We start from the raw sequence: 13,022 nt of genomic DNA on the forward strand, positions 1-13,022 counted from the left end.
TGGCTCCAGCTATCAATCACAGCCTGTGAGCGATTCAGGAGATGGAGGGGGCGGGGCAGAGCCACAGCTCCGTGTGCAAGAGAGTGTGCCTGCTTGGGTGCCCCTAGAGCAAGCGGCTTGCTGTGGAGGCATCCAGCAGGAGCCAGGAGCGCTGGCATGGGACCTGAGGAGGATCTGGGCTGCTCTTTGCAAAATCAATGCACAGAGCAGGTAAGTACAGTGCCTCCGGAAAGTATTCACAGCGCTCCACTTTATGTTACAGCTTTATTTCAAAATTAATTAAATTCATTATTGTCCTCAAAATTCTACAAACAATACCCCATAATGAAAATGTGAAAGAAATTTATTTGAAATCTTTGCAAATTTATTAAAAATAAAAAACGAAAAAATGTACATGTACATTAGTATTCACAGCCTTTGCCATGACACTCAAATTGAGCTCAGGTGCATCCTGTTTCCACTAATCTTCCTTGAGATGTTTCTACAATTTGATTGGAGTCCATCTGTGGTAAATTCAGTTGATTGGACAGGTTTTGGTAAGGTACACACCTGTCTATATAAGGTCCCACAGTTAGCAGTGCACGTCAGAGCACAAACCAAGCCATGAAGTCCAAGAAATTGTCCGTAGACCTCCGAGACAGGATTGTATTGAGGCACAGATCTGGAAAAGGGTACAAAAAAAAACTTCTGCAGCATTGAAAGGTCCCAATGAGCACAGTGGCCTCCATCATCTGTAAATGGAAGAAGTTTGGAACAACCAGGACTCTTCCTAGAGCGGGTCACCTAGCCAAACTGAGCGATTGGGGGAGAAGGGCCTTAGTCAAGGAGGTGACCAAGAACCCAATGGTCACTCTGACAGAGCTCCAGCGTTTCTCTGGAGAGAGGAGAAACTTCCAGAAGAAGCACCATCTCTGCAGCACTCAACCAATCAGGCCTGTATGGTAGAGTGGCCAGACAGAAGCCACTCCTCAGTAAAAATGCACATGACAGCCCATCTGGAGTTTGCCAAAAGGCACCTAATGGACTCTCAGACCATGAGAAACGAAATTCTCTGGTCTGATGAAAAAAGATTGAACTCTTTGGCCTGAATGGCAAGCATCATGTCTGGAGGAAACCTGACACCGCTTATCAACTGGCCAAAACTATCCCTACAGGGAAGCATGGTGGTGGCAGCAGCATCACGCTGTGGGGATGTTTTTTAGTGGCAGGAACTGGGAGACTAGTCAGGATTGAGGGAAAGATAAATGCAGCAATGTACAGAGACATCCTTGATGAAAACCTGCTCCAGAGCACTCTGGACTTTAGACTGGGGCGAAGGTTCTTCTTCCAACAGGACAACAACCCTAGGCACACAGCCAAGATAACAAAGGTGTGGCCTATGGGACAACTCTGTGAATAGCCTTGAGTGGCTCAGCCAGAGCCCATACTTGAACCCGAATGAACATCTCTGGAGAGATCTGAAAATGGTTGTGCAGCGACGCTCCCCATCCAACCTGATGGAGCTTGAGAGGTCCTGCAAAGAAGAATGGGAGAAACTGCCCAAAAGTAGGTGTGCCAAGCTTGTAGCATCATACTCAAAAATACTTGAGGCTGTAAAAGGTCCTTTAACAAAGTACTGAGCAAAGGCTGTGAATACTTAAAAAGTACATGCAATTTTTTTATTTTTAATAAATTTGCAAAGATTTCAAACAAACTTCTTTCACGTTGTCATTATGGGGTATTGTTTGTAGAATTTTGAGGAAAACAATTAATTGAATTTATTTTGGAATAAGACTGTAACATAACAAAATGTGAAAAAAGTGAAGCGCTGGGAATACTTTCCGGATGCACTGTATAACATGTTTGTTATTTAAAATAAAAAAAACACAAGGCTTTAATATCACTTTAAAAATTCCCAACCACAGCTGTGTTTGAGCTTGAAGTGCCTTGTGGAACTCCATATGAGGAGGCGTCTTAAAGCTGGCAAGGCATACTAGAGAGTTACAGAAAACATGTCCCATCTCTACTAACACAATTGTAATTTAACAAAGCTGATCAGCCAAAGGTTGTCAAAATAAAAAGAAGTTCACTGCCAGGCTAAATAATATCACACCAAGCATGTTGGGTACATTTTGTAAAAACAGAACAATAAGGCTGGTGACAGAATGACAAACAGGTCAGCAAGTTGAGCCCTGTAGGCTGCTAATACTGTCCATATTCAATACTTGACCAAACAATGAGCAAGGTGAGCGTTACTGCCTACAATTACAAAGTAAACAGTATAACATACAAGGCATAATTAAAGCTGAACATAAAGCTAGAGTATCAAGTTAGAGGTCAAATGTTGAAATACAGTATGCACTTTCACAACATGCTCACTGTATGTATGTTCAGCATATGTCAGGCGACTTTCCCACTCAAATCAATTATGTAGATCATCCGGTGCATTAAATTTTGTTCAGGCAAAAATTAGTAAATATATGTTATAGTAATCTTTTTGTAGATAGGGATAGCTGGCGTGGCCAAGTTGGGAATATTTGCTTAAGAAGCTTAAGTTGTTCAATATTATATAAACGTATCCTCTATTAAAAGCTAACTATAGATTCAGATAAATGGCATATGATACATTCTGTCATAGGCATTAAAGCAATTTTTGTTTTTCTGATTGCCCACTGTAAGACTAGATTCACACTGATGCGACTCTGCGAGTTGCTTTTTGCGTGGGCACGACAGCCCATTCATTTGAATGCACTAGTCAGCAAGGGGGATATGAGAGCTTCAGCTTAAGACTTCAACCTGAAGGGCTCGTATTCCCTTTGCGGACTAGTTTTTACTCTTCAACACAGGAGATTAAAGGAAGCAGCTGTGGGTTCATAAAGGCTTTACATTCCACACCAGGCACCTGATTCTTTTCTTGTGACTTTCATTTATTTGAATGGGCTGCTGTGCCTTCTGAAACACAGAGAAAAGGTCCCTGCTCCATTTTTGGAATCGTAGCCTGCACGGAAACAGCTAGTGCAGTGCGATTCCCAGTCCATGCATGTGCCACTAGGATTAATGACAGCCACACACATCTGCGTTTTACTGTGAAGGTGGTTGCAGTTGAGGGAACAGGTGCGGACCTGCAGTGTAAACCACAGATGCGACCGTAGCCTAACAATTTAATTGCCTGTTATTCCTTCAGAAGGGTGACTAAAATAATAGACGGTGGAGGTGCAGTAGACATTGCATATCTAGATTTTAGTAAGGCTTTTGACACTGTCCCACATAGAAGACTTATCAATAAACTACAGTCATTGAGCATGGACTCCCATATTGTTGAGTGGATTAGGCAGTGGCTGAGTGACAGACAACAGAGGGTTGTAGTCAATGGAGAACATTCAGAACAAGGTCATGTTACCAGTGGGGTACCTCAGGGATCTGTACTGGGACCAATTTTGTTTAATATCTTCATAAGTGATATTGCAAAAGGCCTCGATGGTAAGGTTTGTCTTTTTGCTGATGACACAAAGATATGTAACAGGGTTGATGTTCCTGGAGGGAAACGCCAAATGGAAAAGGATTTAGGAAAACTAGAAGAATGGTCAGAACTCTGGCAACTGAAATTTAATGTGGATAAGTGCAAGATAATGCACCTGGGGCGTAAAAACCCAAGGGCAGAATATAGAATATTTGACAGTCCTGACCTCAGTATCTGAGGAAAGGGATTTAGGAGTAATTATTTCAGAAGACTTAAAGGTGGGAAGACAATGTAATAGAGCAGCACGAAATGCCAGCAGAATGCTTGGATGTATAGGGAGAGGTATAAGCAGTAGAAAGAGAGAAGTGCTTATGCCGCTGTACAGAACACTGGTGAGACCTCACTTGGAGTATTGTGCGCAGTACTGGAGGCCATATCTCCAGAAGGATATAGATACTCTAGAGAGAGTTCAGAGAAGAGCTACTAAACTAGTACATGGATTGCAGGAAAAAAACTTACCAGGAAAGGTTAAAAGGACCTTAACATGTATAGCTTGGAAGAAAGAAGAGACAGAGGGGATATGATAGAAACTTTTAAATACATAAAGTTAATCAACTCGGTAAAGGAGGAGAGCATATTTAAAAGAAGAAAAACTACCACAAGAGGACACTGTTTTAAATTAGAGGGGCAAAGGTTTAAAAGTTATATGAGGAAGTATTACTTTACTGAGAGAGTAGTGGATGCATGGAATAACCTTCCTGCAGAAGTGGTAGCTGCAAATACAGTGAAGGAGTTTAAGCATGCATGGGATAGGCATAAGGCTATCCTTCATATAAGATAGGGCCAGGGACTATTCATAGGATTCAGATATATTGGGCAGACTAGATGGGCCAAATGGTTCTTATCTGCCGACACATTCTATGTTTCTATGTTTCTAAGATCTTTAATTTTTCCACTTTGTGCAACAAGTCAACCCATCCAGCAAAATTGTCAGTTACTGTACTGGGTTTGGAAAAGCAATATTACACTGGAGGGGGTGCCCTATAACAGTCAGTTTTTTTTTTTTTATTATTATTATTATATATCCCAAACCTGAAAAGAAAAAAAAAAAAAAAAAAAAATGTTGCTGTAACTGCTTAAACATCCCTTGACTTCCATTGATAATGGTAAACAGGATAAGTAGAGGGTGAATTTCCTTAAAGAGGAAGTAAAGTCTGTCATTTATTTTTTTTTTCTTTACCTGAAAAGTAAAAGGCATAATGTGTTAGTATGCATTATGTGACACTTCCCTCCAAACAAAGCCCTCTTCGCCCCCACTGGGGACTGCATCCATCTTCGCCCATCTTCCTTCCGGGTCTGCGGACTCCGACTGTGCTACTGGCCGGAGCCGTGTGATCCCACTCCCGTGCATGAGCAAGGAAGCCGCCGTCACGGCACAGGGTTCTGAAGAAACGGCACGGGCGGTCGCTCCTTTTCAGAGCACATGCGTCAATGACATCATCGGCGCAGTATACAGTAAATATGTCCCAAACGGTGCAAGTTTAGGAGATATTTACAGTACCTATAGGTAATCCTTACCTATGGGTACAAACATTACAGGTGGGTTTATAACCTCTTTAACAGGGGCATAGACAGCAATAAAAACGTACAAGTATTCTAATCCCTCTGCCCTCCTTTCAAAACGAAAAAAAAATAAAAAAAATAAAAATATTGCCTTAAGTTATACTATATTTTGCCTATACTTAAATTTATTTATTTTTTTGTTCCTTTTTTTTTGGTTTGGTTGGTTTTGGTTTGGTTTGGTTGGTTTGAAACTACATATGCACCTAAGTCTACAGAAGGTTAAATAATAAAAGATCTACTGGCAGGATCAACATGTAATAAAACTATGGTACAGAGGGACTAAGAAAAACAAAAATAGTGTTTTTTCTAGTGACTGCCTGCATCATATAAGTATAACTTTTAATTTTGGCCATAGTTTCCATTTCAGTGCCCACAGAACTTACCTTTTCTCCAATGGTCAAACTTCGCCACAGGCGTCAGCATCTTCTACCCGGTTTCTTCTAGGCGCTGAGCTACGGCTAGCGTAGAATGATGTCACTCCTGCACTTGCGCAGGAATGCAGCCATTCCAGACATACAGGATCTGTGGCGGAATGTAAACTAAGCTGCACTTGCACAGATCAATGTACATTTTAAAGAAGACTGCAAGCAGGTAGGTAAGTAAGTTTATTTTATTGCAGAAGAGACAAAGGCTAAAATAAGACCCTCAAGAATTCTATGACCCATCTAAATGAATCTGACCTGTAACCTTTATACAAAATTACTAAACTCTTTAGGGACAGCCAAGCTGGCCAAGCACCTTTACATAATCTTTGTAAAATCTAATTTAGGAGTTACCTAAACTATGTAATGGCCTACCTTAAAGTGGTTGTGAAGGCTCAAGGTTTTTTACCTTCACGCGTTCTATGCACGACAGGAAAAAAAAAAAAGCTGGGTTATACTTACTGATAACTCCTTTTCTAATAGTCTTCCAGGACAGCCCATGAGACGTTAGGCTCCTCCCCCAGGGACAGGAAACACATTCCAAAATTAAAATAAAAGGCGGTCCCTTAGTCCTCACCTTCAGTATTTCATGAGAACCACAGGACACCCTGTAAAACATATACATAGATATATAGACACATATCATACATTATACATAATACCAGATAGTTCGGGTGGGAATCCGGCTGTCCTGGAAGACTATTAGAAAAGGAGTTATCAGTAAGTATAACCCAGCTTTTCTCAAAGTCGTCTTCCAGGACAGCCCATGAGACGATGAGCAAGCACTTACCAGTCTAGGGAGGGACAACTGCCTGGAGCACCTTTCGACCAAACGCCTGTTCCTGAGAAGAGAGGAGGTCCAGGCGATAATGTCTAACAAAGGTCGAAAAGTTAGACCAGGTAGCTGCCTTACAGATTTGGTCTGGTGAGGCACCGGCCCTTTCAGCCCAAGACGTGGACAATGCTCTAGTAGAGTGTGCAGTAATGAAAGGTGGAGCCACCTTTTTCACTATATAGGCTTCTGTGATAGCCTGTTTGATCCATCTAGCTAAGGTTGCCTTAGAAGCTTTTTCCCCTTTATGGGAGCCGGAAAATTGTAAAAACAAAGTATCAGTCTTCCTGAAGGTTTTAGTCACCTCCAGGTATCTCAAGAGGGATCTTCTGACATCCAAACAGCTAAATTCTTTCTCTTTATTGTTGTTTGGGAAATTGCAAAAGGAAGGAAGGACTATGTCCTGAGTCCTATGAAAAGAAGAGACCCTTTTTGGCAAAAATCCTGGATCTGTTTTTAGCACAATCCTGTCATCAAAAATCATAAGAAAAGGTTCTCTGATTGAGAGAGCCTGTAATTCGCTAACTCTTCTAGCTGAAGTTATAGCTACTAAAAATAAGGTTTTTAGGGTGAGCATTTTTACTGATAGGTCTACCAAGGGTTCAAACGGACTGGTAACCAAGGCCTGGAGTACCAGGGATAGATTCCAAGCTGGACACGTTTTAAGCACGGTTGGCTTTGTCCGGGCAATTGCTCTGAAAAAGGCATTCACATTTGGGTCTTCTCTAAGGGAAAACTGAAGAAAGACACTAAGGGCGGCAGCCTGTACCTTTAAAGTCCCTAAGGAGAGACCTTTGTCTAAGCCTTCCTGAAAAAAATCCAAGATAGTTGGTATATCTGGGGAATGTCTCTGATTCTCCAACATCCAAAAATGAAATTTCTTCCAGATTTTAGCATACATTTTTCTAGTGACCGGCTTTCGACAGCTGGTCAATGTTTTGATGACTCTGTCTGAGAACCCCTGAGAGCCTAGTATTTGTTCCTCAGATACCAGGCCGTCAGGTTTAGGGTCCTGAGAAATGGATGGACCACCGGACCTTGTGTTAAGAGATCTGGTCTCCAAGGTAAGGTCATTGGAGGTTGCGCTGCCAACGCCTGAAGGCGTGCAAACCATGGCCTTTTGGGCCAGTATGGGGTTATCAGTATCATCTCTGTGTCTTCTAGGATGAATTTCTGAAGAACCTGTGGGATCAATCTGATCGGAGGAAATGCGTAACAGAGTCTGACTTTCCAGGGGTGGGCGAAAGCGTCTATGCCTAACGCCTGATCCCCTTGAGTTATGGAAAAGAATTTTTCTGTTTTCCTGTTTGCCTGGGAGGCAAATAGATCCACTACCGGTAGGCCCCATGAGGTTGTGATTTTGAGAAACACCTCTGGGTTGAGGGACCAATTGTCCTGGTTCATCTGGTGGCGGCTGAGATGGTCTGCCAGATAATTCTGCGTCCCTTTTAGGTGAATGGCCGAAATGGATGTTAGGTTCCGCTCGGCCCAGACAAAGATTTTCTGTGCAATGGTTTGTAGGCCCAGACTTTGAGTACCTCCCTGCTTGTTCAGGTACGCTACCGTTGCTATATTGTCTGACCTGATCTGTAGATGGCTCCCTTCTACCTCTACCTGAAAAAACTCCAAGGCCTTTTGGACCGCCATAAGTTCTTTTTGGTTTGATGAAGACTTCCTTTGTGCTGGGGACCATGTACCCTGCGCCCATCTGTCCTGCAGATATGCTCCCCATCCGGAAGCGCTTGCATCCGTGGTAATCCTCTGTGATACCTGGATGGTCCAGTTTAGCCCTCTTGATAGGTGAAGAGAGGATCTCCACCACCAAAGAGTCCTTTTTATCTTGGTGGGAATCCTTACTTTTTGTTGCAAGGAACTTGACTGCCCATCCCAATTCTGTAGAAAGAATTTTTGGAGTGGACGTTGTTGGAACCTTGCCCAGGGGACTGCTGGGAAACAGGAGGTCATCAAGCCTATCACTCTCGTGACATCCCTCAGAGAGACCCATAAGTTGGTCTGTAAAGAGGCAACCATCAGGTTCATTTTCTCCATCTTGCACTGAGGGAGGAAGATCATCTGATCCCGTGAGGAGATTTCGTAACCCAGGTAGGTCACTCTTTGTGAGGGTACCAGGCAAGACTTTTGTCTGTTGATTATCCAGCCTAGGGAAGTTAAGAATTCCTGAACTATGAGGAGGTCGGCTTCCAGTTTCTGGTATGATTCTGCCACTACCAAGATGTCGTCCAGGTAGGGGGTGATCATGATAGCTTTTAGCCTTAGAGGGGCTAGTGCTTCCCCTAGGACTTTGGTAAAAATCCGTGGGGCTGAGGACAGCCCGAAGGGCAGTGCCCTGAACTGGAAGTGCTTGACTTCCGGTCCTATCTTTACTGCTAGCCTCAGGAATTTCTGATAGGATGTGTGTATGGGGATGTGAAAATACGCATCTTTCAAATCTAGGGTTGCCATGAAACACCCTGGGAACAGTAGGTTCCCTATGGAGTATATTGATTCCATGCGAAAGCGTTTGTATGCTATTGAAAGGTTCAGATTGCGTAAGTTCAGGATCAGTCGATGACTTCCTGAGGGTTTTTGAATCACAAAGATGTGAGAATAAAACCCTGTTCCTTGTTCTTCTCTGGGGACTGGGATAATTACTTTTTGATCTAATAGGTCCCCTAACTGAAGACTCAAGGCGGAGGCCTTGACTGGATCCCTGGGAAGATTTGTGATCAGGATCCTTTCTGGAGGTTGAAGACAGAACTCCAGCCTGTGTCCTTGGCCTACTAGGTCCAGAATAAAAGGGCTGGAAGTAATCTTCTTCCACAGTGGGAGGAAGGCCCCTAATCTTCCTCCCACTCTGAGAAGGGAGTCATTGGGGCTGGTTGGGGCGTTTAGGAGGGTTAAACAGGATGTTACCCCTCCCCTTTCCTTTATGCCCCGTCCAATGTTTTTTGAAATTTTGCTGAGTTTCAAAAGACTTCTGCTGTTTGCCCCTGCCACGAAAATTCCTCTGAGCATAGGGGAATTTTTTCTTATCTGGGAATCCCTTCTTTTTATCCGCTGTACGCTCCAGGGCTTCTGTTAGGCCTGGGCCAAAAAGGTGGTCGCCTGTGAAGGGAAGACCACAAAGGCGAGATTTAGAAGTAATATCTCCCGACCATGTCTTGAGCCATAGGCTTCTTCTGGCCGTATTAGCTAAAGCTGAGGTCCTTGCTGCCATTCTTACAGCTTCAGCTGAAGAATCCGCCAGGAATCCTATTGCCTGGAATAAGAGTGGAAAGGATTTATTAATCTGTTCCCTCGATGTTCCTGCAGTCAAGTGTGTTTGGATTTGAGATAGCCACAGCTCCAGGTGTCTGGCTATGCAGGTGGATGCCAGGGCTGGCTTTAAGCTCATAATGGAGGCTTCCCAGACCCTACGTAAAGAGATATCTGTTCTCTTATCCATAGGGTCTTTTAGTGCTCCTGAATCCTCAAATGCCAAGTCAGTTCCTTTGGAGATTCTGGCGAGAGAGGCATCCAGCTTAGGGATTTTGTTCCAGGGCTGTTCCACACTTTCGTCAAATGGATACCTTCTTTTTAAGTTTCTTGGAAAAAAAGGCTTTTTATCAGGAGAATTCCATTCCTGTTTAATCACATCCAATAGTGAGCTATGCACAGGGAACACTCTAGCATGCTTTTTATGACTAGCGTACATTAAGTCATGCTTAGAGAGATGCACTTCTTCCTCCTCAATCTCTAGAGTGGTATAAACCGCTTTGAGTAGATCATCTACATCCTCCAGGCTCAGTTTAAAGTAGGAGCTATCATGGGAAACATTGCTTTTTGGTTCCTCTCCTGATCCTGATCCCTCTGCAGAAGAGTGGGAAGAAGAAACTTCCTCCTCCAAAACCAATGGGTCAATTAGGGATGGTGGAGCCTGAGCTGGGGTGGAAGGCTGGGCTGGTGCCTGCATCTTTTCAATGAGAGTCCTGAATGAACTAAATGTACTTTTTAGCTCATCTCTCACTGAGGACAGCATTTTCTGGGTAGAGACTGCAGAATCGTCTCTGACCAGTTTAGCTATGCATGCCCGGCACACTGCTTTGTTCCAAGAGGAACTCAATTTTTCTCCGCATACAGCACATTTCTTTTTGGGGGGCTGAGGTGGGTTATTGTCCTGAGCCTTGGCCTGGAAGATAAAAGACAAGGGAATTTAATTAGAGATACTTGTCCTCCTCCCACCTCCCATTTTTCCCCCTCCACCTTGTGGATAGAAAAGAGGGAGCGGTGCTGCTTAACCCCTGCCCCTAACGATAGAAAAGAGAGGGGGGAAGGGGAACGGAGTTCCTAACAGGTACCTGCAAATAGGGTGTCGTTCCCCCTTGCTTACCTGAGAGGTGCCGATGCCAGAGCCGACTTCCGCCGCCTGTGCGGTTGCTGCCGTGGTGTCCATCGCTCTGTATGGTGGTCCCAGCAACTGCTGTTTCCCCTAACATCGGTCGCCCATTTGAACTCTCTGTTCGCGCCTTCGGAAACTGGAACGAGGGTTTCCGGCGCCCGCGGATGCCGTCACTGCGCCGGAAGTGACACTGTCACTTCCCGTGAGGCCAGAGTGGATACGCTGAGTTCCGCCCCCTCCGTCTTTGGCGCCAACTTCAAAATTTCTTCCGAAGTTAGCGGTTCACGGGTACACAGCACTGCTGCTCCAAGGAACCGGCCGACCAACGGAGTGAACTCCCCAACGCTCCACCAGACAGCATCCGTAGTCCTGCCGAGAGGCTAGGAGAACAGGAGACAGCGGTCAGCCCCTATTGCGGCACTAAGGGGTACCGCTATGGGCCGAGGAGATGCATCTTTCCAAGTCTTTCCATGGACAGTCCAGGAGACCGGGAGCTTCAGTTCCAGGAACATGTTACCCCCTGTCCGGAGGAAACAAAAATACTGAAGGTGAGGACTAAGGGACCGCCTTTTATTTTAATTTTGGAATGTGTTTCCTGTCCCTGGGGGAGGAGCCTAACGTCTCATGGGCTGTCCTGGAAGACGACTTTGAGAAAAGTATTTCCCTCTTCATTGGCTGAGACAGACACGGTAGCCATTGCCTCGTGCAACTGTCAATCTCAGCAGGTCTCAGCCAGTGAGAAAAGGAGAGAGTAGGGGAAGGGGGGGGGGGGTCGAGCCACACTCCGTGTGTGAATGGACACACAGTGCAGCAGCTCGGGAGCAAGCCTGCTCAGATGCCCCATAAACAAGCTGCTTGCTATGGGGGTACTAAGCAGGAGGGAGGGGCCTAAAGCACCAGAGCGGGACCCAAGAGGAGGAGGATCCAGCGGCTCTGTACAAAACCACTGCACAGAGCAAGTATGTACAACATAATTAAAATGTTATTTTTAAACAAAAAAAACCTGCCTTTAATATCTACCCAATTTATATCCAATAAGGCAGGGTCCACATGCTACATAGCTGTTGGCAGATCTAACTCGTGTTCTTACCCAAGTCCTTCTGTACACAATCCTATTTTTTCAAATATACATAAATATTACTATACATTCTGGAGATGTAAAGTTACCTGCTCCAGTTTTCTTAATAACGGGTCATCCAGTTCTTCCCTTAGGACTTCATCCTCCCGGAACATTGTTCTACTTTGTGGCCTGCTTCTTATCCCTTCCCTTTCATAAACAGGGTCTTTATATACTGACATATGTCCTCTAGTGTCTGTTTGTAGTTCTAGTTGTTTGTAACTGGAATCTCGTTGTTCCGGAGAGTCCTCACATGGCAAGCTGGAACTTCCTGCAAATGGTGTTGGCACACGCAGTCCTGATAAGGCACTGGAAGGCCTACGAGGCAGGCCACCATCTTGTTCCAAATTGGGAAAAGCAACATTTACGATAACACCAGAACGTGCAATGGTGGGCATGTACTGCGTCATAAAATTGGGTTCACTGCCAAATTCTGGAGAAGAAATCATTTCTGGCATATTCTAGAACTTGCCGATGTTTTACAGAAACTGCAGGAATGATAACATTTTTATTACCAGAGCATTAGAATCTGAAAAATAAATAGATAAAAAAAAAAAAAAGAAGATAATTAGCCTTTGCAATCCAATTGTGTTGATGCTAAATTATTTATAAAACCCATAAAGTAAATGTAAACATACTTTTTTAATAATAATATACTTGTTATACATACCTGCTCTGTGCAGCCATGATCCTCCTCTTCTCAACCGCACTCCCCCCCCCCCTGCCGAGTGGCCCCCTTAGCAAAGCACTTGCTTTGGGGGCAATTGTGTGGGCTCTCTGTGTGCCCATTGACACACAGAGGGCAGCTGGGCGCTACCTCCTTTTCTCCCCTTCAAAGTCTTTGATTGACCGCAGCAGAAGCCAATGGCTCCTGCTGTTGGAGGGAGAGAGAGAGGGAGAGAGCTGCTGCTCTCGTGTACATTGCGGGATCGCTATCTGGCTTAAGTGTGGGCAGAGGGGAGTGGCACACAGAAGGTTATTTCACCTAGATGCAAAGAATGCCATGGATTTGTCCTTCATCCACCATATACCTTGGATTCTCCATTGCTCTGTTTAACAGGCATACATTCCCAGATTGGTGCCATTGACTAATCCAGCCCTCAAAATTTCCACTGGCCTGCTCGCATTTGGCGAGTGGAAATAACTTGAGGACAAGTGTGGGGATGCCAAGGAGGGGGTGTGGGCGCCACTGGAAGGTGGGGTTGAATGGG

General features: G+C 44.5%; 1 protein-coding gene across 3 annotated transcripts in view; it reads right to left on the reverse strand.

Annotated features, from left to right (window-relative positions):
• CPAP (centrosome assembly and centriole elongation protein) overlaps positions 1-12,318 on the reverse strand; it is a 137,709-nt gene extending 125,391 nt beyond the window's left edge. For all 3 annotated transcript variants that reach the window (XM_082247631.1, XM_082247630.1, XM_082247632.1), the window contains exon 1: positions 11,862-12,318. In XM_082247631.1, coding sequence (XP_082103757.1) covers positions 11,862-12,269 — 408 coding nt within the window. In that variant the 5' untranslated portion in view covers positions 12,270-12,318. The remainder of the gene's footprint in view (positions 1-11,861) is intronic.
• Positions 12,319-13,022: the final 704 nt, after the last annotated feature.

Source organism: Pelophylax lessonae, assembly GCF_965119305.1.
Source record: "Pelophylax lessonae genome assembly, chromosome: 2".
NCBI classification, from domain to species: Eukaryota; Metazoa; Chordata; class Amphibia; order Anura; family Ranidae; genus Pelophylax; species Pelophylax lessonae.